The sequence below is a fragment of the Harpia harpyja genome, chromosome 13 (genome assembly GCF_026419915.1).
Source record: "Harpia harpyja isolate bHarHar1 chromosome 13, bHarHar1 primary haplotype, whole genome shotgun sequence".
NCBI classification, from domain to species: Eukaryota; Metazoa; Chordata; class Aves; order Accipitriformes; family Accipitridae; genus Harpia; species Harpia harpyja.
Genome location: NC_068952.1, coordinates 11,794,605 through 11,819,352, shown reverse-complemented (window position 1 = coordinate 11,819,352; position 24,748 = coordinate 11,794,605). Strand labels below are relative to the sequence as shown.

General features: G+C 42.6%; 1 protein-coding gene across 1 annotated transcript; it reads left to right on the top strand.

Annotated features, from left to right (window-relative positions):
- Positions 1-8,829: 8,829 nt before the first annotated feature.
- On the top strand, positions 8,830-24,254 carry FLVCR1 (FLVCR heme transporter 1). Its single transcript, XM_052806147.1, has 10 exons — positions 8,830-9,581; positions 12,907-13,051; positions 13,584-13,724; positions 14,036-14,103; positions 14,356-14,459; positions 15,623-15,733; positions 17,341-17,446; positions 17,666-17,777; positions 18,483-18,550; positions 19,967-24,254. Exons 1-10 carry the CDS (start codon positions 8,940-8,942, stop codon positions 20,027-20,029), a joined length of 1,560 nt encoding a protein of 519 aa, XP_052662107.1. The 5' UTR covers positions 8,830-8,939; the 3' UTR covers positions 20,030-24,254.
- The last annotated feature ends 494 nt before the right edge of the window (positions 24,255-24,748 follow it).

The window sequence follows — 24,748 nt, the reverse complement described above, 5'->3', positions numbered from 1 at the left end:
TTCCAAATTTTACTTACCTAATGGGGAAAAAATGTATATACTTTCCACTCATTTAAAAACAATTAGGTTTATGCATACCTTAAAATATAAGCATGGCAGAAGACAACAGGATGGAAAAAAGGGGCTGTGGAAGAGAGGTAGCTGAGCAATTACAGCAAAGATTTTTCCCATATTTGCAACTTCCAATATGGACCAGGCAGGTGCTAATTGAAAAATGTGCCCATTACCAGTCCTCTGGTGACTGCTAAGAAGTTAATTTGGTGGTACTTGCCTACCTACCAATGGGCTGAAGGAATCTCAGCAGCCATGTCACCATATGGAAGGCAGGGTTAACAAAACCAAGCTTTGTATTTTTCAGTGACTGTAGTACTGACTATAATTTTGGAGTCTTCTTGTCCTGCTATAAGAAAACCTGATACACACTGTTTGGGTTGCTCAACTCTGCAGCCTGATCCCAGCTCCCTGGGTTTCTTATGTATGTTGTAGGTATTCAGGACGTACTGCTCCATAACTTCGCTGGGAGGACAGTCTGTCACTCTGGAAGGGGTACAGGCTGGCTATTATTCTTCTTTTCCTCTGGCCGTTACAAGGCATGATCAGGTTTGTCCTTCCAGAGTTCCTGGAAGCCATTTCAGCAGGGTTATAATTGGATTGCCTGAGCCTTGGCCTTTTGCCTTCTCTTCCAACTATCATTTTCCAGTACCTGAATCAATGCAGAAGGAAAAGTGATACTAACAGGGACGGGGGGTTGGCTGTGGCTGGCTGGAGAGTGACTTCCATGCCATGAAAAATGTCAGTGCCCCTGTAAACTTGTTGTCCTTTGAAGTAAAAATGAGACGCTGGGATTTTTTGGATTTTGGAAAAAAACCTGAGAAAGAGACCTCATGTAGCAGTTTGAAGCTGAGCCTCCCACAGGCTGTTGTTTTCAAAGAAAAGCACCCATTTTGAAATGAGATGCTGATTTTTTTTTCAGTATTTCCTAGGTAAAACCAAACATTTCAACACTTGTTAACTGAAAGCTCAATATGAAACTCACAGTGAAATGGTTTGGTGTTTATAAATGAAGGAAAGTTTCCCAAACATGTAAGTAACTTTGGTCCCTCAAAAATGCAGCCTCTCCCAAGCCAACCCCCTTGTCAGGGAGTGGTGGGAGCTTCACCTTCACCACCATCCATCCAAACATTGCCCATCTCTTCTCTTGCCCCAGGCTCTGGCTGCTCCATCACCTCCACCTGACCTGATGGAGGCACAAAGTCTCTTGCTTCCAGCACTCAGACATTTACCCTGGGAGGAGCTGAGCTGACAGGAGAGTCACCGAGAGTGCTTAATCTGCCTAGGTAAAAGGAGGCAATAATGAGCTCTCCCTATCCATTCACTTAGGCTGGGAGGAGGGATGCTGGCATGTTTCTGAGCACGGTGCTCCCAAGCTGCCAGCCGGGTTGTGGCTGCACTGTTCTTTCATGAGTCTGTTAAGCTGACCCATGCCTTTTCAGCAGCTTTGTGAGTCTGCTTTCTGGCATCCAACATCCCTTTTGTCCTGCGCATAGCTCCTAGGAGCCCAAAGTTGTTGTACAGCCAGCGGAGAGAAGTAAGCACCCAAAGCAGTGTTACTCTCAGGACCCAAGTTATTTTGTCTTCATTCCCCTCCTAAGGTTTCTAAAAGCTATAAGCTGTTGGTACTGTCTGAGGTCTTAAGGGACATAAATACTCTGTTCAGCCTGTGTTTGCAGTTCATTGGAAATATAGGATTATCTCCAAAGGCTTAAACAGTCTGAATGCCATTCTGGCAGAGCTGGTACTTATTTTGCATTTTGCTATATTGATTGCTGTAGTGAGACTGACCTTCTCATGGGCTATTCTGTCTTGTTTATTTTCCTGGCTGCACTGGTGAGAGAAGTTAATTAAACAGATTCCACTGGAGAACATTTGCTTGGAGATCAATTCCCCTTCCCTTGCTCCAAACAGGTATAGTCAAAAACATGTAGAGTAGTCCCTACATTTATGCTCCTTTAAAATCCTTTTCCTATATTCTCTCTAAAGTTCATGCACTTTAAGAGCCTTAGTGCTATGTAACATTTACATATGTTCTTTTGTACTGGCTCGGTCTTATTATTTTAAAAAGAACTAATATACATGTATATATATACAGCTGGGTGTCTGGACATCGGTCTCTTTTCCCAAGTAACAAGTGATAGGAGGAGAGTAAATGGCCTCAAGTTGCGCCAAGAGAGCTTTAGATTGGATATTCGGAAAAATTTCTTCACTGAAAGTGTTATCAAGCATTGGAAGAGGTTGCCCAGGGAAGTGGTTGAGCCACCATCCCTGGAGGTATTTGAGACATGTAGGTGTGGCGCTTAGGGACATGGTTTAGTGGTGGACTTGGCAGTGCTAGGTTAATGGTTGGACTCAATGATCTTAAAGGTCTTTTCCAACCTAAATGATTCTATGATTCTATATATATGTAAGAGCCACAGGGATCTCTCAAGATAGAGAAACAATTTGTAAGTTAACACTTCAGCTGTTGGGCTGCATTATGTGACCACTGCTCCAGTAAAACACACTGATGAATATATTCATGGACACCTCAGGGATGTCAGGTGCTGGGTGGGTGCCAGAGGTGCCGAGTGCCCTCTCTTCCCAGCGGTGCCATCAGGAGCTGGGTGTAGTGTTGAGTGGGTCAATGCACGGGCAGGAGGTGGCAGCAGAAGGCCAGGCTCTCTCCTGCTCTCTAAGCATCTGGATGAAGTAGATGTTGTCACTCATGTGCAAAAAGCTCTAGATGCTCTGGGGTTGTCCTAGCAGAGGAGCTGCCCACTGGCCAGTGGCTGTGGCACTAATGGCATTGCTGATAGGGGCACTAGGCTTGTCTCCCCTGATAATAAAAGGGAGGGAATTTTCTGTGAAAGATTCTGGGTTTGCAGCTAATCTGAAATAGTTTATATCTTGCTAGGTGTGCTGCAAAAGACAACTGTTTGAAAGGGTCTTTGGTGAACACTTGGAGTGCTTTCCCAACACAGAGCTCCAACAAGGAGAGTCCCTCTTGGTGTCTGTCTGTCTGACTTCCTGTTAAAATGATAAACGCTGCTGGAATGTTAATGCATTTTCCATAATGTATTGTCGCAGCCAGGGTCTTGGGCAGGCATCTTTTATTGTTATTCAGTCTAAACAAAAAAATTCCTGCTGAATTTTAGTTAAGCTGAGGTCAGCCAGCATCTTCCCCATCGAATGGATGTAGACCTTTAAAGAATATGGCTCTTTTCCTGCTGATAACCTCTTCAGAGAGAAATTGGGAACGTCAAGCTGTTACTAAATATTTGGTTTTCCTCAGCAGTAAAAGCAGCAATGTTTCTCAAGCTTGGGTGGGCAATCTGTCTCTAAAATACATGCACATTTCCATACTAGGCTCTTAATGGCTCCAAATTCACATGTCCCTTCCATTTAATTTTGAAAGGATGTGTGTGCATGGACCAGGTAGGTAAGTTACAATGAACCAGGTAGTGAAAGAGAGTTGGAAAATTTAAGTTACATTATGGTGTTTTTTCATGAGTATAGTGCTTCAAAATGTTGTAAGTCTTAAGTTATCTGAGACCTCCTAGAAGTGGAGAGGACATTTTATCCTTATTGCTCTGAATGGTGGTTTCACCAGCTAATTGCTTCAACATTGCTATATATTCCCACGTGGATGGGGAAGGGAGCAGGAGCTCTCAGTGGACATTCTGCATCCACCGAAGGCTACATCTGAGTCAGTTGCTTGGGATTCCGCTACAGTCAGTAGAGGAAACTCTTAGGGAGCAACTCCTCTCATGTTACTGAATTCTTATATGCTGAGTTAATAAATGGGTTGTGGTAGTGGAAACCTCCAGTATCTCCCTGGTGTACTATTTAGGATGGGGTAGTCTGCAGCCTAGCAGTTTCTCGGGCTGTAGGTGAACCAAGCCAACCCACTCAGATGCAGCTGGCTGCATCTGTATGGCTTCTCTAATCACTTCTGTCCCACGATCCTTTGATGGATCAGGCTGATGTCACTTGATCTCTCTCAAAAAAGAGCTTTGTCAATTATCTTTTAGGAAAGAAATGAACCCGAGAAGATCAGGATTGTCTGCCAGCACACTGCTGCGGTGAAAAGCATATCAGTAGAAGGAGTTTTTGAAGTAACAACAAAAATGCCTGAAAGCTTTTCCCCAAAGTTAACCAACCTTTGAGTGAATGTGTGCTTGTCAAAAATGAGAATGTTTATCTGAGAGAACCCTTCTGCAGGTCATGCTTTTTATTAATTTTTGTGGGCATATACACTTTTCTTACTGTGTATAAATGATTCAGATAGAAGTTACATTTTTTGTAATATATGAAGAGCCTGTTAATCTTAACAAATAAGAACCCAATAAATTTTACCTACTGTTTTGTTCACGTGATTATTTTTTTGTACACAAAATTTATTTTGTGTACGTAATTTTTTCCCCCCAGTTGCTTTGGTAAGAAACTCAGGGGTAAAATTCTATTACGTATATGAAATGGATAGCTAACTACAAAAGGAAAACCAGATGGCAGCCCAACAGAAGTACCAGATGTACATTTCTGCATCTTTTATATATATCAAGACAACCAAAACCACAAATTTCTATTGTTTACAGTAGAGGAGCTCATTACCCGTATTTTAAAATTCAGAACTTTTCTGATACTTAAGAGTATACTTCTATATTCCTGTCAGTACATAAAAATTGAATCCAGGTCATTGGCAAATGTGCCTACTGTGGGCAGTCATATTCCAAAATTGAGATGGCCAGACAAACACCTGGACCTACAAACAAATTTCAGTTAAGTGCCTTGTGTTGCACATGCTCATACTCCAGGTGGGATTATGGCTTTACCTTGTGGGGAGAGTGGGCAAATGTTGCTGGAATGAGGACTGCATAGGAGGAAGAGGATGTTTACGTTTTCCCCTGTATTCTCTAATAGCTTTCAATCAAGAAATTTAAACATGTGACTCTCCAACTACTTTCTTTCAAGTCCAGCTTATTGAGGTTTGTTTAATGTCCTGCTAAAAGTTCATTTCTAGCTCAGTTGGAACTTCAGATCTTTTGTTCTGAAATCCCTTTCTTAAGCTGCTGTAGTTTTCTTGTTCAAACAACTCGCCTGGAAGACAAGTACCTGGTGCACTCCTGCCATGTATGTTTTCTCTGCATTGAGAGATCAACTTTTGCATTGAAAATCATAACCAAGAGTTAAATGCATTATAAAATAAAGGTGTTTTTTTTTTTCTTTAGAGACTGAAACATATGGTTTGAAACATTAAAAAAAGGAAACCTGGACGTCTTAACTGTGTGCCTGCTGTACATAAAAATTCTAGTTTTATTTTAGAAGTGTTGATATTTTGGCAACATTCTACATTGTTCATTACAGACTTCTAAACTTGGGCTCAAGTTTTACAAAGATAGATTGACTTGTGGGTTTTTGGGGGGGGTGGCTTAGATACCATTTTGAGGTTTGGAAGAAGGACCTACCTAGGAATTGATGTCACTGAAATAATCCAGGTAGGAGTGTCAGAAAGCTAATTACGCCCTGAAAGCAGCACTCTATAGCTGGGTTTCCTTTATTTTGTGAAATGCCCTGGACTGAAACAAAAAGGCACCTTCTGAGCCATTTTTTGTACAAAGATGGCATTATCTGCAAGATGAAGTTTGGGAATAGTTACGAAAATACATTGTTCTTTCAATGGAACATATGCTACAGGAGGAACAATAACACCACTACAAATAAGGATACTGCATTTCTAATTGCTTTTTAACTTTCTCCAGCCTGAAAATTTGAGTGCTTGGCCTCTGCCTGACTTCTGGAATTTGGGCACAAGAAAATAATTGCTGTGGAGTAAATTAGTATCAGCTACTTCCCAGTGACTGCCTGATAGATAAGATGTATTTCAGCCTTTCCACAGCATCAGGAAAACAACTTTGTTAATGTTTGGGTATACATGAGCAATTTCTGGCTCTATCACTAACAGGAATATTCAGGAGAGCCTAAATTTTCATTTAGAGGGTAGATTGAAAAAGGGTAGCAGCAGTTTTAAGCTAAACTTGTGCTGTAAACCTTGACATCAGTGTTCTGTTTTTAGCTTAATAAATTGTCCATGAAATGTAAAAATCCAAGGATGGACATTTTAACTGAACTCCTGCAATGGATGTTTGTCATGCCATAACTTTCTCTTGCTGGTCAGCTATGTCCTTGGCCCTGCTTCTCAAACAAATGGGTGTAAATCAGAAGTAATGGTCGTGAAGCCTATGAAATAACAGTAGTGTAAAAAGTCAGGAGATAAGTATCAGAGCCTTGCCTTGATGCTGTCAATTTGATTTGCCTTTTCCTTTCTTGTTTAGAAAGATACTTCTGCAGATAAATATCCCCAAAGATGGAATTGTTTTGACTGTACCTCATCAAAATCAACCTGGTTTTATTTCACCAAGATCAGTGTAGCTGTAGCAAAGGTGGATTTGGCTTCGTGTTGATCTGTTGTAAATAAACTTACTTCTTTCTGGGAAAAGTCTCCTCTCCTTCTAGGAGGTAGCTTTCATCCAGGTGCTCCTTCCACTGCCAGGCTTAGCCTCTTTCTGTCTACTGTTCCCTGACGTCTAGTTATTTCTTTTGTGCAGGAAGCAGATGATGCTCTGTGTGCTGAACCGTCAGGAGGACAGAGGAGACGATGCTCTGCGGGCGCTGTGGCAGTGAAACCCAAGGCGTGCCGGCCATTCTAGAACAGGCTGAATTCGAACCTTTCACTGAGGGAATTTGCTGGCAGCAGCTCTGCCTGCTGTATGGAGCCAAGGGTGTTAACAGTAGGAAAAGGAAGAATGAGAGAAGAACAAAGCCTATTTTCCCCTGTCTTTAAGGAGTAAACGTTATCTTTGGATGGACTTTGAGGTCATCCAAAATTCAACAGGAAAAAATGTTAAATGAAATTAGCTGTAGATCAATGTTTACACCTTCTTCTAAAAGAACAAGAGCTGTTTAGGACGCTAACGCTACATCTATACGACCCAACCAAAGTGCCACAGTCCTTTCTCTGGCCCCAAGGCCAACCCACAGCCTGTGCCAGGGATTGCTGTACCGGTCCAGCAGTGTGGATGACTAGGTCCCAGTGACCGTGAATGGGCACTGCTGTGGAAGTACTAACGTAGACATTGTCTCAGGTGTGTTTTCAGCATATTTGTACCAATGTCTAACACTGACATATGTTCCTAAAGTGAAAGCTGGCTACTCTGTTGCTTTGGTAATGTTTGTTTCAGTTCCCACTACACCTCCTCTTGAAGTCCTGTCTTAATAAAGGCGGGCTTCATTGCTACAGCCCGTAGCACTTGAAGTGTGAAGTCAGGCAGAGGAACTCAGAAGAATTTACCCAGGATCTGATCTTACACAGGCCAAGTAAAAGTAAATCAGGCTTTTTCTTGGCATGAAAGAAAGAGGCAAGAAGGGCCTGAATCTGACACAGGTAACTTTATTTTTAAAAAGCAGGTTTCTAACACACACCTGTGATCTGCAAATTCAGGATTCACTTCTAGTAGTCTCTAAAAATCCCTGGTCCCTGCAATCATCACTACAGTTGCTCAGCTAAGTGCTCAGGGAAAGCGAACATAGCCAGATTAATATTTTGAAGCATGCGTCCATATTATTATTCATGCTGCAAATAAGATCAGGAACTGTGGCTTACATAGATCACCTGATCTTGAGTAAAATACCAACTCGTAATTAGCGAGGGAACTTCAGACTGGGGGCTAAGCGCATCTACCACACAGACACGGATCTGATTAGGCTCTGACATGTCTGTGAACAATGTGCAGTGTGTTACTTGCTGAACACACGCTAAGTGATTTCCCACGGAAGCCAGTAAAATACTTCTAACGCCGCTAACAAACTTAAATATTTCTGTATTTCCCTAACGCCCTTTGGAGAACAGTCTGTCTTTTGATAAGGGCGGGGTGTCTGCGGCAGCAGAATTACGAACCGTGGCACTGCTCCTGTGCAGACACGTACGGAGCAGGGTTTGAGGGAAGATCGCTTACTGAAGCGATGTCGAACCGCCTCCGCACGTAAGCCAGACGGCCGGTTTTCTGGGGTACGGGTCGATTCAAATTTCGGAGGTCGAGTGGAAACGGGGCATGTGTTGCCTGCGGCTCTGGCGGCAACGAGGGGCAGGGGCGGACGCGCAGCCCCTCGCCGCGCACCCGTCCCGGCCACCCTCCGCCGCGATTCGGGCCTCCGCCTCTGCCCGCCCGTCTCTGGCGGCTTCAGTACGTTTCTCCGCACCGCCGCAGGGCAGAGACAAACCTTACTACCGCAGGGGAAGGCCGCTGATTTTCCCTGAACGTGCTGGCGGTGGCGCGGCCCGTGCGGCCCCGGCGCAGCCGCCGATGGAGCCTGCGCTGTGGCCGGGGGCGGCAGACGAGGCACCGGCCGCCCCGCGCAGGTCTGGCACCCCTCGGCCTTGCCTGCGTAGGATGCGCCGGCCGAGAACGCGAGGACAGGAACGAGGCTGTGCTGCTCCCTCCTCGGGGGGGTCGTGGGCACTGCTGGCATCACTCCCGCCTCCGTGTGGCTCTCGGTCACCCGCACGGACAGCCTTTCTAGGTTCGCTTTAAAAGGCTGTAAGAAGGGGGCCCGCGCCTGTACGTACGTGTGTGTGCACGCACGTACACCCACACACCCACACGCGCCCCGCCCGGCGAGACCCCCCCACCCCAGCCCCAACTTCCCGGGGCCGCCTCCCGCTTCGCCCCTCCCTTCCCCGCCGGGGCGGGGCGGGGCGGCGGCAGCGTGGTCTCGGCGGCGGAGCGGGAGCGGGAGCGGGAGGGGATCCGGGATCCGGGATCCGGAGGCGGGTGACCTTGCCAGGCAGAGCCGGGCTGCGCCCGCCGGCGCTACCACCGCGGAAGCTGGGCGGCGAGACGGCCGAGATGGTGGAGGACGGCGGCGAGGAGGAGGCGGAGGGGGATAGCGGGGAGATGCCGGCGGCCGCCGCCCTGCCCCCCCTGCAGCGCTGCAACGGCTTCCTCCCCGGCAAGGAGGCGGAGGACGGCGGGCGGGCGGCCCCGGCGGGCGGCGGGGAGCGGGCGGGCGAGGCCGAGGCCATGCTGTCGGCGGCAGGCGGCCGGCCGGAGACGCGCCTGTCGCGGCGGCGGCTGGCGGTGCTGGCGGTTTTCAGCTGCTACTCGCTGGTGAACGCTTTCCAGTGGATCCAGTATAGCATCCTCAGCAACGTCTTCGCCGGCTTCTACGGCGTCTCCTTCACGCAGATAGACTGGCTCTCCATGGTCTACATGGTGGCCTATGTGCCGCTCATCCTGCCCGCCACCTGGCTGCTGGATGCCCGCGGCCTGCGCCTCACTGCCCTGCTGGGCGCTGGCCTCAACGGCCTGGGCGCCTGGCTCAAGTGTGCCAGCCTGGCCCCCGGCCGGTACCCCCTCACGCTGGCGGCCCAGGCCGTCTGCGCCGTCGCCCAGGTCTTCATCCTGGGGCTGCCCTCGCGCATCGCCTCTGTCTGGTTCGGCCCCACCGAGGTCTCCACCGCCTGCGCCGTGGCCGTGCTGGGCAACCAGGTAGGGGCGGAGGGGAAGCGGGCTGCCTTAGCGTTTGGCGTGGCGCCGATCTAAACATAAGTCGATTAGGGGGGAGAAGGCATTCCCCGAGAAACGGTTGCGGGGCAGCGCTGGAGAGAGGAAAAGGGACGGAGCGGGGGCAAGCGCGGAGGTGATGCGACATCCCGTCCCACCCTGCCCAGCCAGCCTCGCCGTGTGGGACGCTGGCCGTGTGGCAGGTGTGCAGCAGCTCGCGCGCTTCTCTCAGCTGCCCGGAGTCCATCGGTTGAGACCCTTCTTGGAAGTTGTCCTGCTCTGCTTTCTCTTCTCCTTGTGTTCGGCATCTTGTCTCTCGCGTTTGGCATCATTCATCCGACTGAATCCACCCCCAGCTGGAGGGGGGTGAAGTACGTGAACTTCCATGGAGAGCCCCAGTGCTGGCATATATTAGTTCTTGCTTTTTAAAATACGGCCTCGAATCACTAAGTGCCAGTAGTCAATGCCTTGGTGACTCATGAAGTTTTCTGTAATACTGCAAGGGCTTACGTCACTGTGGGGAGCTGATAACTGAGTCGCAGATTTCCTCCATCTCCCTGGTCATGGCCAGTTTCAGAGAGCTGGAACAGGCGTATCTGAAAGCACGGGTGAAGATATGATACTGATGGTTTTTTTCCTCCCATAGCCTTGTTCTCGCCCCCTGCCACTGTCCCCACTTTTTTGTGGCAACAAAACATTAAGATTCCAATCAACATCGCTGGCGCAGGCTGAGGTCATAGGTACAGTTTGATTAAGGTAACAGGGGATTTGTTTTTCCTCATGTGAGTCTAATGATTTTATGTTTGTGCACTTTGGATTATTACAGCAGTAATATTAGCGTTACATATTTACAGTTAGGGTTGCTCATTAGCTCATACCTGGCTGTTTATAGTTTTCCCAATGCTTTTCCAAAACAATTTTTTTGCATTGCAGTCTTCCAGTGGACAAGTCAACTGTCCCTTTTGGACTGAAGAGATTGGGGGTTGTTGGTTGGTTGTTTTAGTAGTTGAGCAAAAATTCTGCTTCTGTGTCCCAGAATCAGGTTAAAGGTTTCTTTGGCAGCTAAATTTCCTCTCTTCCTGACATGCACCGGTCCTCCCAGTGGCAAGGAGTTACTGGGATTTCAGTTCTGCAGTGCGGTGCCAAGGATCCAACTTGAGTCTGAAACTGATGCTTTGCTTGGATGCTGAGATACGGGGGTTGAAGTGGTGCAGGACAGGAGCAGGAGTGCAGGGATTGTGTGGATGGGAGCCATGAGGAAGATGGACAAGGAAAACGAGAACAGAGGTGTGAACACAATAAACTTTAGTTGTTTCTGGAGCACATTCCCCTCCAGAAGCTAGGACTGATCTCAGTGTGCCAACCTGCTTGATGGCCCTCTGCCAGGGAAACACCTGTGAAATGCACTGACAAAGTGTATTTCGTCTCCCTCTGGCAGTCCTGTGCAAGGGATTATGGCTTATTCTGCAGCTGTGCCGTACCCTGCTAGCTCAGACCTGTGTGCTACATAGGTCTTAAGATCCCAGTCCTGCTTATGACCCAGGAAGGCAGATGAGGTGTCAGACAATAGAATTTCTCTCTTCTCAGTTTTTGCTTTCTTAAAAAAAAAAAAACCACCTCTCAAAAGCTAGATTGAAAGAGTAGTGAAATGACAAATTAGGCACTTGGAAGTTAGAAGTAATGTTGTCTGTATATTCCAATGCAGTTCATTTCTCCATATGTGTTACAATATAGTCTCGCTGTACTTGTTTAATTGCACAAAGTGAGCTGTGTAACAATTGGGTTGCTATAATCAACTGGGCTGTTGGTCATTATCAGATATTTTGCATAACTTCAGAGCTACAGCAAACAGGGCTGAGACCGCAGGCAGAGGAGGGACAGAGTAGTTATCAAAAATCAGATCGCACCCGTTATTTCCTGAGATGCCGACCATTTGCAGTTGAAACACAAATCACTGGGAACGCAGCGATGTACCCATCAAGGGTTGTCAGGAGTGCCAAATTTCCACAACTATTCAGCATCTTAAACTGGGCACACGAGACTCATTGGAACTCTTGATCCTTCTGGCCTTAACCTCTCTAGATGTAAAACGTGAAAAATGGTATCATTTGACTTTCTTGGAATATTGCAAGTACTGTATTGACTCACACTGGGGGAGGAAAAAGCATACCTTAAGAAAAAGAGTAATTGTGTACTCGGTTCATGTTTGTAGGGTTCATGTACTGAAGGGTGAGGATAAAATGGGACAAACTCTTCAGAAGAGCACTGGATACTGTGTAAATCTGATGCAGCGGGGGGAGGCAGCAAAACCCTCATCAAGCATATGCACAAAGGGCGCTTTGTAAGCACATTGGCACACCTTTAATTTAAGTACTTTCTGAGTGTTGGACTTACTACTCTAACAGTCTTTGGTGCTCTTTTTTATTTTATTCTTTTACCTGAAATAGAAGCAGATTTTTTTTTTTAGTTAAAAAAAAAAAAAAATTGTTCTAATACTTTAAAATGCAGTTTAGTTTTGGAGGAGCACCAGAGATAAATTGGAGAGTAGTCCAAGACTGTTGTTCCTTCATGTTTTAAAATGCTTTATATATATATACCCAAAATTTCAGTCCTAATTTTTCTGTCCCTTTTTAATACAAAATCAGTTGCTACGTTGGAATTGACTACAGATACAAACCCACTACTACTTCATTTTGTGATTTTTTTTTTTTTCTTTTTTCTTTATTTCCTTAGCAGTAATTGCAGATGTAGGTTTTGGTTTTGTGTTTCTTAATAAGGATGCTCCTTTTCTCTTGCTCTTCTCTGCTCTATCAGTTGCGCAGTAAACCTTGCATGTCAGTCTTTGTTACTGTAGTGGCAGGATTGTGACATCAAGTGGAGGATTTTGATTGAGAAAAAGAGAAGACCCTTTCTACAAGAGTAGCTGGAGACTTCTGTCATCTCTAGGCCTTCAGTTGCAGGATGACCGATACAAATTTATGTGCACACACAGTATTTTCCTGTGAAAGATTCTTCTGCAAAAAAACTTCCTTAATGCTTAGTTGTTAAATGTGCTATCAACTAGGTGTAGTATTGTAGTTTAATTTAGAAATGAAAAGGTTAAAACCTGAGTTATGGAAGACCTGATTGTGAAATGTCATTGAGAGCGAATGGCTCAGAAGTATGATACTAAAGGAACATTTGCCCTTCATAGTTTTATTAATACTTATTATGATATAAATCCTGATTTCTACCTGGTAAGGCTTTTCAATTCTGTTAATTTTTATGTTCCCAGGGAAATGATTTTTGGTTTTCTTTTCTTGCTTTCCAGCTTGGCACTGCAATTGGCTTTTTGTTGCCTCCTGTTTTGGTTCCAAATACACCTGACGATATCAATCTAATGGCACATAACATCAGCATCATGTTCTATGGAACAGCAATAGTGTCCACGCTTTTGTTCTTCTTAACAGGAGTTGGTAAGTTTTCCGTTCCTGTAATTTAAATGGTGACCATAGGGAGTGTTTACAACATCTCACTTAAAATCTGATTTTGCTCAAAGTAGTTGAGGTTATATTTTCTCGAGTTTACTTGTGTTCACTTACCTGTTGCGCCAGGGTTAAGCAACAGCCAGTTTACTGTATGTCGTGCTTCACATGGAGTGACCTTTCTCAGAATTAGTTCACTTAGACTTTTTGCTACAAGGACATTATGATGTAATTTGAAGTCTCTCTGTTAGTCCTACAATTCAGATACAAAGCTCTAGACGCATTGCAGATAAAGTCTGTCTTTGACCATACGTTGGTAGCAATCAGATGTGACCAAATAATTAGCACATCCTTTGTGGCTGTGACTTGATTCTTCCATGAGAAAATCTAGAATATTTTTTTTTCATGGAAGTGTTAAAAACCACAAGTTAATCTTCTGAAATTTGTGAAACCGAAACACTTCAAAAAGAAAAAGCATTAGTCTGGTGAAGACAAGTCAAAATTGTTCCTTCTTTTTCCTCAGTGTTTGAAGAAAAGCCCAAATACCCTCCTAGTCACTCTCAAGCAGTTCTGCAAACTATGCCTCCCGAGGATTACTCCTACAAGCAGTCGATTATTAACTTGTTCAAAAATATTCCATTTGTACTTTTGCTGATCAGTTACGGTAAGTGATGCTGTCTGGCTGTAGTCTGGCAGAACAGTTCAAATGTGTGCCGAAAACACATCGAGTTTTAGTTGTGGTGGTGATTTTCTATGTGGGAGGGAGTGTCAAGCTTTTACTTACTCAACAGCCAGTGCTGGCAAGTCCGGCAGGATTCAAAATACCATATGTAGGTCTGGTGAAGAGATTTTACCTGGCAGATAAAAGGTTTTGCCTCTGATGCGAGTCTTAAATATCAGAAGATTAACTCTTCAGGGTACCAGATCTGCGTGGCTACACCTGGAATGATTGAAGCTTTTCTTTTGGTACTGCAGGTATTATGACAGGGGCATTTTATTCTGTCTCCACGTTATTAAACCAGATGGTAGTAACTCATTATGAGGTAAGTTTCTTGGATCTTCTTTGTATTTTTTTTTTTTTTTTACTGTACATTTGCAGAGGTGATGTTTATTATTATGTAGGTGCTATGTGTGCTCAGACGTTTGGTTTCCTTTATACCCCCCTACAGTTTCTTGCACCATACAGCTATGGGAGTCATAGGAATGTTTGTTTGCGCTTATGACTGCCAAGAGGTCTGAACTTGACTGAGTGGAAGCAAGTTATTAATGAGCACCATATAAATATTTGTTGAAAGGGTGAAGAAGTGAACGCTGGGAGAATTGGCTTGACACTGGTGGTGGCAGGAATGGTGGGTTCGATTATTTGTGGTTTGTGGCTGGATTACACTAAAACATACAAGTAAGTGTGGGTAGGCATGTATGGGGCTAGGGGTAGGAAAGCGGTGCAATTGCATTAGAGAAATATTGCAACGTAAGGGCTGAAGTGAACTGATGATAAAATGCAGTTCACTCCTGATCTTTTAGCGGCCTTGTAGAGACTAGTTTCTGAGGCTACGGGAAAAGCTTGACACTCTTATTGGTTTTTGGCCAGAAGAAATGAGAGCGGAGAATGCAAAGATGCGAAGGGGTTTTCCATCTACTCCAGTCTCTTCAGGAGTGTAAGGCTAACAAGGAAAGCACTGTATGTCTTACAGTGGCCAGGTGGCCCAGTGGGCTCCTTCTCCTAGGAAGTCATAAAGGCTCAAAACCTACTCTGCCTGGTTTTGTAAAATGGGCAGTTGATGGCTTCTCTTTTTTTTTTTTTTTTATAGTACTCCTGGTCCTATTAGTAAGCATAATATTTGCTTTAATTCGGGGATGACCATGGAGCAGAACTCTGTTCTGGGGTAGGAGCTCCTGGGTCCATCACCCATGGTGTGGTGCCCCTCAAGAGTGAGCAGCGCCCTGGAGCACTGCTTGTGGTGGAGTAGTTCTCCCCTGTGACTCTTAGTACATTATGTGCAAGAGCTCTAGAAACCTAATGGATGTTAATGCTGTAGATTGGCTTTGTTTCTGCATGTGTTTTGGCTTATAAATAAGTGACGTGTGCTTTAATATTTTGGATGATATCCCTTATTCCAGATTTAAAATAAGTAGAACATTGTAATGAGATTTGTTTGACTTGCCTCTTAGGCTGACTTTTATTGGTAATAGTGATCGATTTGGCTGCTCGTGTACTGTATAATGGGCAGCGCTGCAGAATGGCCAAGAGGTACAACATAGCGGAGAACTAAAATAATTTTAAGGTAATAGTATCTGCTGTGATTGTCCACTCTTTGAGAGTCTGAGTAAGTCTTTTTAGCCTTGAGCGAAGCAGTCTATAACCAAGGCAATAAAGAGTTCGGGAAGGGATACATTCTCATTGTGTGACATGTTTGAGTCAGAATTACATGAAGCAAACTTTATAGCTGTAGAATGTCAGTTGTTAGAGTAAGTAATGTTTATATTACTCTTCCATGCTTCAGCAATGTGCTATGACCTTATGTTAACAATGTTAATTTTTTTGTTGTTGTTGGGTTGCAGGCAAACTACTTTGATTGTTTACATTCTCTCTTTCATTGGGTTGCTGGTATTTACTTTTACCCTGGACCTCGGATACCTTATAGTACTGTTCGTGACTGGAGGAGTACTTGGGTGAGCGATTAAAGAGGACTAGAAGTCTTACTGCAGTTCTGTTCAGAAACAATATTTAATTGTTTAACTAAATGAGTCTGCTGTATATTCTCTTGCTGTGCTCTCAACCTATGCCTATAGCTCACAGTACAGATAGGGCTTACTAGGGTTTCACCTTCTGTTACATCAGAATAAACTGAAAGTAACTCATTTTTCAGTGAATTTCATTTAACATTTTTATGGAGCTTGTCGTGGTTTAGCCCCAGCCAGCAACTAAGCACCACGCAGCTGCTCACTCACTCTCCCCCCACCCAGTGAGATGGGGGAGAAAATCAGGAAGAGAAGTAAAACTCATGGGTTGAGATAAGAACGGTTTAATAGAACAGAAAAGAAGAAACTAATAATGATAATGACAACAGTAATAATAAAAGGATTGGAATGTAAAAATGATGCGCAGTGCAATTGCTCACCACCTGCCAATCGACACCCAGTTAGTCCCTGAGTGGCAATTCCCCCTGCCCGCACTCCCCCCAGTTTATATACTGGGCATGACATCACATGGTATGGAATACCCCGTTGGCCGCTTTGGGTCAGCTGCCCTGGCTGTGTCCTGTGCCAACTTCTTGTGCCCCTCCAGCTTTCTTGCTGGCTGGGCATGAGAAGCTGAAAAATCCTTGACTTTAGACTAAACACTACTGAGCAACAACTGAAAACATCAGTGTTATCAACATTCTTCTCCTACTGAACTCAAAACATAGCACTGTACCAGCTACTAGGAAGACAGTTAACTCTATCCCAGCTGAAACCAGGACAAGCTAACAGAATTCTGTATGTGGTCAATTTGTTTGGTTCCAATTCAAAAAGCTGTCTGCAGTAAAGCTGAATCTTTCTGTTGTCCAGTGGATAAGTGATTAGCGTTTAACTGAGCAAATCTTGGAAGACTGGCTTCTGTGCATTTTGATTAATCTATGTTTTGATAGCCTGAGCAACATGCTGGGTGCTTTGTTGGCTCAGAAAAGCATGAGCACTTCTCATAGATACATAATCTAAGAGCCCCCAAAGGTGCTGAGGAAATGGTGCTGTGTCCAGACATGGCAGTCAAGGTAGAGCCAGAAACGTCTTGAGAGTTTCAGTTTAAAAACTAGTTGACCAATCTCAACTGCATTCAGCCCCTGCTCTTTCTGTCACCCATTGGTCCCCTCAGCTTCTTCCACATCCAGCCTCACTCCCTACTGATGGTCTCTTTTTGTCCTCCAGCACGGATGTTTGGGCTGATGAAATGATGAAGTTCATGTATGTCTTTCATTTGAAAGTAATTGGCTTCAGTTACGGAGTAGCTTGTGGGCTGGTCAGAGAAGGTTGTTTCATATGTATGCAGGTGGTTATGGGAAACAGGACAAATATGTTAAAACATCTTTTTCCTAAAAAGAGAGATGTATGGCTAAAATTGTTGGATGAGGTCAGGGGAACGAAGCAGACAAAGCAAGTATTGAATCATGTTAGGTCTTGAAAACAGACAGTTCAGAATACCAGCTAATTCATAATACCATGTGTTCATGTTTGATTTTCTTAGCTGTAGTAATAGGTGAAGGCCATACCTGTCATCCTGTTACTCTCCGCTTCAACAGGTTCTTCATGACTGGCTATCTCCCACTTGGGTTTGAATTTGCTGTGGAAATTACATACCCAGAGTCTGAAGGCACTTCCTCGGGTCTCCTTAATGCATCAGCACAGGTTATATCATTTTATTTCTTCAAGTGAAGTAATGTTCAGGAAGGCCACTCTGCTTGAATCTAAGAAGGCTTTCCTAGACTTGGCTGTTAAGTCTCTGTTGTGTTGCTGTAGTCTTAATTTTTTAAATTTGGCTTCTATAAGATGTGACCTGAAACTTTGCAAGGTAGAGTGATGGCTCTTTTCTATGTGATCCTGATGAAGTGACTTGTTTGTTTATAGATATTTGGAATTGTCTTTACACTTGTTCAAGGAAAACTCACAACAGACTACAGTCCTCGTGCAGGAAACCTCTTTCTTTGTGCTTGGATTTTTGTGGGCATTGTCTTAACAGGTAATTAATCAGAAATGTAAGTAATGATTTCTCTTTAATGTAAAAATGGGGAGGTTTTTTTCAGATAGTGAATTTCTGGGTAGTTTTCAGATGTCTCGGACATCCAGGATTTAAATATGTGGCTTTCTGTCTGGGCTGACAAATTACAAGTGCAGGGTTTGGTTTGGGTTTTTTTGCTTTGTTTTTCACTTTAAATACTTGCTGTGTGCAACCCCTTTGTTTTAAGGACGATGTTACTAATATATGGACAGCCATCTGTCACCCATTTCTTAGGTCATGTCTTGAATTTGAGGCAGATGTGTATCTCCAGAGTAAGATAGTAAATGTAAACAAATACATAAATGGAGACAGTTTGTAGTTTTCCAAATGCAAGAAATGGCTGATGTATTCGTGAACTGTACAAGTGACTTACACCTGCTGGTACTTACAAATGTGCTGAAAGTGCTAAAACCATCAAGCTTTGCTTTAAGTACTCATGGTTTAAAAGCTTTTATTGTCATTTTCTGCGTGTGCTTTGTGAGGAGCAAGTTCAAATTGTCAGTAAGTTCAAATTGCAAGGGTGAATACAGGTATTTTGAATATGTGCTGAAAGCAGCTTCTATGTGCTTGCACCGTACAAACATTTCCCTTGAAAGGCACGTCATTGCAAAGTTGTGAACCACCTTTCTCTTTTTTCTTTTTTTTTTTTGTTTTGTTTTGTTTCAGCCTTAATAAAATCAGATTTGCGAAGACACAATGTAAATTCGGGGATTATGAATTTGGATGTTAAAGCTGTAAGTGGTGACTCTTTTACCGTGATTGTATTGCCATACTTGAATGCTTGGCTTCTGTTGGCATAATGATATTAACAGCAAAAGAGTAATTGACAAAAACTTATAGTATGACTGTTTCCGTGCGGTTTTGGAACAACAGAGCCACGTGGGATGCTGCCCTCAGATATCTGTTTCTCACCTTAGCTTCTATGAAAAAAACTGAAAGACATTCTGCTCTCAGATTTTCCTGAATTTTAAGTGGCTAATATTAATCTCTGATTTTGTTGCTTGAATCTTGCTTTTTCCTATTTGCAGGTAGCATTGTAAATTGTGAAGCTGTTTTGTGTATTGGGTTAGGAGGCTGTGCTATAGACTACATATTTTATTTAAAATACCTGCAGTCCCTTTAAGTGAAGTCAGTGTCTGATGAACAGAAGTCATGCTGCAGTTTCTATACTGTGCTGCATGAAGAGCTGGGTCTGTTCTGCTGAGCACCCTCTCAATTTAAATGAAGAGTGAGTGTAGCACTTTCTGCTGTTCAGGAGGTCCTAAGACCATGTTTCAGCAGCTTTTCCAAATTATCACAGTTACTAGTAGAAATAAGGCTGCCATTGGAAACTTTTTTCAGTGCTGTGGGTTTTTTGATCATTTGGATCAAGATAATGAAACAGCTTTTTGGAGTCAGATATTGCAAGATTCTTTGTCACACTTCTTCTTATGTGTAGGTGTCTTGCATACATATATATAGCAGCTTTTGATCATCTGCGATCAGGTGCACACAGTTAGTGTCTGCATAAGGTTCAGAAACTTCCAAGCTGGTGCTATATGAGCAACTTGAACCTGAAACCTGTGCAGCTGTGTGTGCACAATATGGCATCCTGTGGGTTTAGCAGCCTGCGTCAGGGCTATCTCAGGGGTGTACATGCTGACTATAGGCAGTGGTCCATGACTTGTCTGTTTTCTGTTATCACCTTGTTAATTAGCCTAGATGGTCACACAACTTCATTTATATTAGCCAGGATATAAAAAAACCCTGGAGTCCTTGCTCTGATATTACCATAAATATTTGAGAGCTGCCTATGTTAATAAGGTACAATAGCACTTTGATACCAAACCTTGATCATCAAGATTCTACCGTGTTTAAATGTAATGGAGAAAAAAACCTGAAAGTTAATCTCCATGTGATAAATATCTATATGCAGTAAATATATATTTTAGAGTTATAATAAGAAACTCAATTCTTGGTTTTTTGGTTTTTTTTTTTTTTCATTACAGATAGAAGGGAAAATAAGGCTTTCTATAAATGCCTAATTTGGCACATTAACTACATATACTGTTGGAGTCTAGCCTAATAATTACCCAAGAATACTGAGGTTGGAAATAGCTTCTGCTGAGTAACAGCTTAATTCCTGCTTTTTTTTTTTTCCCCCTCTCCAGGTACCAGTTGACAGTCCTGTAGAACCCGAAAGTACTACATTAAAAATTCAGTCAGCTTTATAAAGCTGAAAGAACGTGACTTAGAAACGCACAAGTTTGGTTGGATACTGAACAATATTAATTAGTGTAATCACTGGATTTGTGTGTATGAGTAGTAAAATGTGTTTGGTGATATTGGTGATATTTGTGCGGTGGAAACTATGAAGATGCTCCATTCGTTTTGCCCAAGATGCAAATAATTCACCTTTGTATGGAATATTTATTTTAACAGTTTTCAAGTTTTGCAGTTTCATTAGTAAAGAACTGTGTGAATACTCTCCATGCTAGGGAGACATCACATTCAGGATGCATACTTGAAAAAATCTGGAATCCTGAAGTACAGTTGTCAATGATCAGAAGTATCTAATACTCTTTTCTTGTTCAGTCTTTGCTAATGCATTTGAAAAGTCAGAGAGTAGGTAGCTGCACAGCTAGAGGATGTTCACAAGTTGCTTTTTTTTAAATGTATCTGTATTTTTAATATAAGCCAACGGTTTCTTCTGGGAAACTGTCTATAGCACAATACTGAAAACAAGAGATGACTGGAAACGTGTGTGTTTCATACTGGCATCTGACATTTCTTTTGCCTTGAAACTTCTTGATAGATATCAGAAGGTAGATAAGAGGAAACACTGTCTTACAGATTCATTGTAACATTTCCAGGGAGATTTAAAGAGTTTCACAGTAGATAAATTGAAGAAAAACCATTTCTTATTAAATACAGTAAAAAGGAAGAGAAAGGCCTTTGACATCTATACTGCGAAGTATTTATAGGCAATGGAATGCTACCACACAGGTTGCCTCCATGGAATATTTTGAGTGCTTTCTCAGTTAAAGTGAGAGGGGTATGTGTTTACGAAGAGCTGGTGCCTTTACTTTGTAAAGAAGATCCTTGCCTCATCTTGAGTTTAATCAGTGCTGCTGAAGAAACTCCATTTTGTGTGTTAAAACTCCTCTGAATATTTGTGGAGTATCAGAAAATGTGTTCTATCCTTTTTTGCATTTATTTCTCTGTGTTATGAATTGTATCATTTGTCTCGTGAAATTTTTGTGCTCGTATAGCTTAAATACTGTCTTTTGCAGTTTGTTAAAATCTGTAAGGATGACTGAAAGGAAAATAGTCATGTCTCACTTTGAAATATTTGCTGTTTATGTCGTGCATCTTAGCTACAAAAGGAGCAGACTTCATTAGCATTCACCTTGTGTTATTATATTTATCTGAATTTGGGATGCGGATTTCTCACTGTAGTGCTTCTGAAAGTATTCTCCTTTACCTTGTGCTCTGTCTACACACCTACAGAATTGATAACACTACAATAATACTGAGGCCCTACTACTACTGAAAAAAGTCAGACCTGAGTTAGTGGACTTTTTGCAAACATTTAAGCTTTAGCAGGCTTCAAGCTGAGCCTGCAGGTTCAGTACCATCAATGATGCCGTCTCTTTGAGTTCCCACAAATGTAGTGCCATCCAGAAGGAATCCTACTCAGTTTTCCATGGATTGTTACAGTTGGGTATGGGGAACTTTTTAACTCCAAGATAGTCTTTCAGTATGATAAGTATCGTTAAGCGCTTTTCTTTTTCTTGTCTCTCTGTAGATTCATTTGTAGGATCCTTTTATATAAAAAGGACCCTGTAAACTTTCTAAACTTAGCTGCTAAACTTGATGATCTCGATTTAACATTTTGTATGATAAATGCTTCAGACATGGGAAGACTGAATGGCAATATACATACCAGAATAAGCTAAGCATTCTTGGAACACTCTCCTTTCCAAAAAGGGTCTATGTCTCTTTGCCAGGTCCAGTGCTAGAGAGAAATGGGTACACCTTGCTGCTCCTGGAGAGGCGAGCTCTACGAGAAGAGTACTCTGGTGAGGTAGCTGAATATAGGAAAAGTAACTCATAGATATTCAAATGGCAGGCAAGAGTATAGGGGTAGCAGTAGAGATGCTTTCATTATGTCAGTTCTTTACATTTAATGACTTGCTGTGATATAAGCTGCCCCATCAAGGGATGTACATGTTTTCAGCCTGAGTGAGCAAAGTGAAAGTTCCTGCCTTTTGATATCTGTGGGTGGCTTTTCCCTTTGGAAAAAAGATAATAATACATGCCAAAATATATACGTTCTTCGGCAAGATACAGATTCAGTAAATACTTGTGCTCATGGCCTGTGGTTGCTTTGCACTTCTGCTGCTGAGAAATATTAACGAGATATTTTTGCAGTTTTGGGGAAGTGTTTCCAAATGTCCAATAGAAAGTCTTTGGCAGTATCCAGAATGCTTTCTGAGGTGTCTGGTACGCACTGTTCAAATTCAAAGATTGAGCTTTTTTCTTTCTTTTTAAAATCTATTTTTAAATTGATTTCTTCACTACTAGTTTCCAGTTTCTTTAGTTATGTTCAGCTGATTATTGAAAAAATATTCTAGCCCTTCTGGCTCCTTGTGTTTATCTTCTGCCAATTACTTGGCTACCCTCTGAAAAGGTCCAAACAAGATTTTGGCATGCTGGAAACCCTGCTGGGTCCCTGAAAAGAAAATATTCCTAATAATGAAGGCTTAATTACGTCCTGGATCTACATCCTCCCTCTAAAAGGAGCTTGAAAGTTGGAAACCTGTGAGCTATTTCCAGGCAACAATAAAATATTTAAATAAAAGGCTCAGCAGCGAAATAAAGAACAAATAAAGAACAAACCAGTATTTTATGCAATAATCTTATTATCTCTCTGTCAAGAAACCAAGGTTCTAGCTCATGGCAGAAATAAATTTGGGGTAGTTGGGGCTTTGGTTTTTTTGCTTTTAATTTTTCTTTGTTGAAAAACAACATCCACCCAATCAAACATCCATCTGGAATTGGAAATAAGGTTTCTGACTCTCTTAGTCTTGAGATTCTGGCTCAGCCCTCCAGTAAGAGTAGAGGTGGGGGCTAAAAATTGTACCTGCTTAAAGAGGTAATTTTTTAATGAATGGAATTACATGTCAACTGTGAGAGGATGGAGTGGGAAACCAAGTGAGGAGAGGCATCCCAATCCCACGCATCAGCTTTTGCTTTTCAATTTGCTTTTAAGTGCTTCAAGAGAACTCTAGAGGCTGCAAGAGAACTCATGTAATGGTGAGCTTAAGCAAGGGGGTTGCCCCAAAGTTCCCAGGGGCCCACCAAGGTGTGTAATTGCTAAATTTCAACTACAAGATTCAGAGATCAGCCTTTAAAATAACCCATTTTTCTTTGTTTCTTCCAGACTGTGTTAAACTTTTGCTAACTTCAGTGGGAGAGACCCAGAGAACATTGACCCATTTTTACTTAGGATTCCTAACATGGCCTTGTTTCTGTTGGCTGGGTGTGAAAATATCAGACCTGTAAGGCATAGTCTGGAATTGCTGCAATTGAGAGCTTTCTTCTTCAGCTTGGTAGATGAGTCCTTCAGAGCATTTATTTTGTAGATGGGTGCTTGTCTTTAATAGCATCTCTTTTCTGTTGCTGAATGCTCATGTTTTACGAGGAAGAAAAAACAAGGGAAGAAGTAGGAAGAATACATATAAATCATTTCAGGTTAATAGGGCTTTCCTAACTTCATCCTCTTGGTCATCTCTTTTGTTCAAGACAGTCTGTTGTTTCAGAGACAATCACTGGAGTGTGTAATTAGAGCTGCCAGCCCATGTTGCCTAATGAAAAAATGCTTTTTGAGAAATCTTTGGACTATGTTGTGCATCTACAACCAAGTGAAACTGGGTTAAGCTATAAGCATTTATTGCTTTCATTTTCCATTCTGTGAACTCATGAGTTTTCCTGTGTGAATGGGAACGTGTGACCTTTCTGGTTGCTGTCTTTCAATACATGTATGTACCACCTTCTTAAGTGTAATGGGCTACTAATGATTCAGAGACCACAAGCTAAGTTACTATATCCCATGTGTTCCCCCCCCCCCCATTTGGTCTGAAGTCTGTGAGGAGGGAGAAGTGATGTTAATGCATGAACTAGAATGAATTAAGCAAAAAATATTCCTAAGAGAAATGTATTTTCATGCAAGACCCATGTTGTTTACTGCTCGTGTCTATGTTCTTCTCATCAAGATAGCAAAAATTTTTGCTGTAATATTTTGGTTCTGTTAGTGTCCCATTCTTTGTTTCAAGAGAAAATTAAAAATTCATTATGAATATTCTCTGATTGCAATACTGCATGTATGTGTATATGTGGGTGGCATCATTCCTTACCTTTATATGTTATTAATAAAGTATATAACATGTAACTTGATTGGAGCAAAGATTACCATTTTTGACAGCTGCCGATACAGCTTATGATCTAAAAATGATTAATTTTTTTCCTTAGAAGCTGCCATTTAATGTAGGAAAATTTTATAAGTGAATGATACACTGTGTCATTAATAAACATGCATGCACATGTATATGTAGAGTGCAGGTATGTGGGGTATATAAATGTATTCTACACAAGAGTATTGGCTTACAGAGAAATTTTCTCAGGCTGTGGAATTAAAAGTATTAGCATCACTAGTTGATTTGCAGTGCTCTAGCATAGTGATTTCTCCTCCTTTGCTTTGGAAGAGGGCTGTGAGGAAAAGAAAGTGCAGTTAACACCTAAAGCAGAACAATCCAAAGTCATCTCCTTAAGGCTAGTGCAAATATTTTATTAAAACACCCAGCTGTAGAGAGATTAGCTGGGGAGAGAGGGTAGAATAACTTCTTAGAGAGGATAGATTGAGACATTACATTCAGTTATGGCCCAACTTT

Excerpts from the sequence above, each read along its gene's own strand:
- FLVCR1 (XM_052806147.1), top strand. The coding sequence starts at position 8,940 with ATGGTGGAGGACGGCGGCGAGGAGGAGGCGGAGGGGGATAGCGGGGAG. Across the intron at positions 13,725-14,035 it reads ACTTTTGCTGATCAGTTACG|GTATTATGACAGGGGCATTT; the intron begins GTAAGTGATGCT and ends TTGGTACTGCAG. Across the intron at positions 15,734-17,340 it reads GTGACTGGAGGAGTACTTGG|GTTCTTCATGACTGGCTATC; the intron begins GTGAGCGATTAA and ends CCGCTTCAACAG.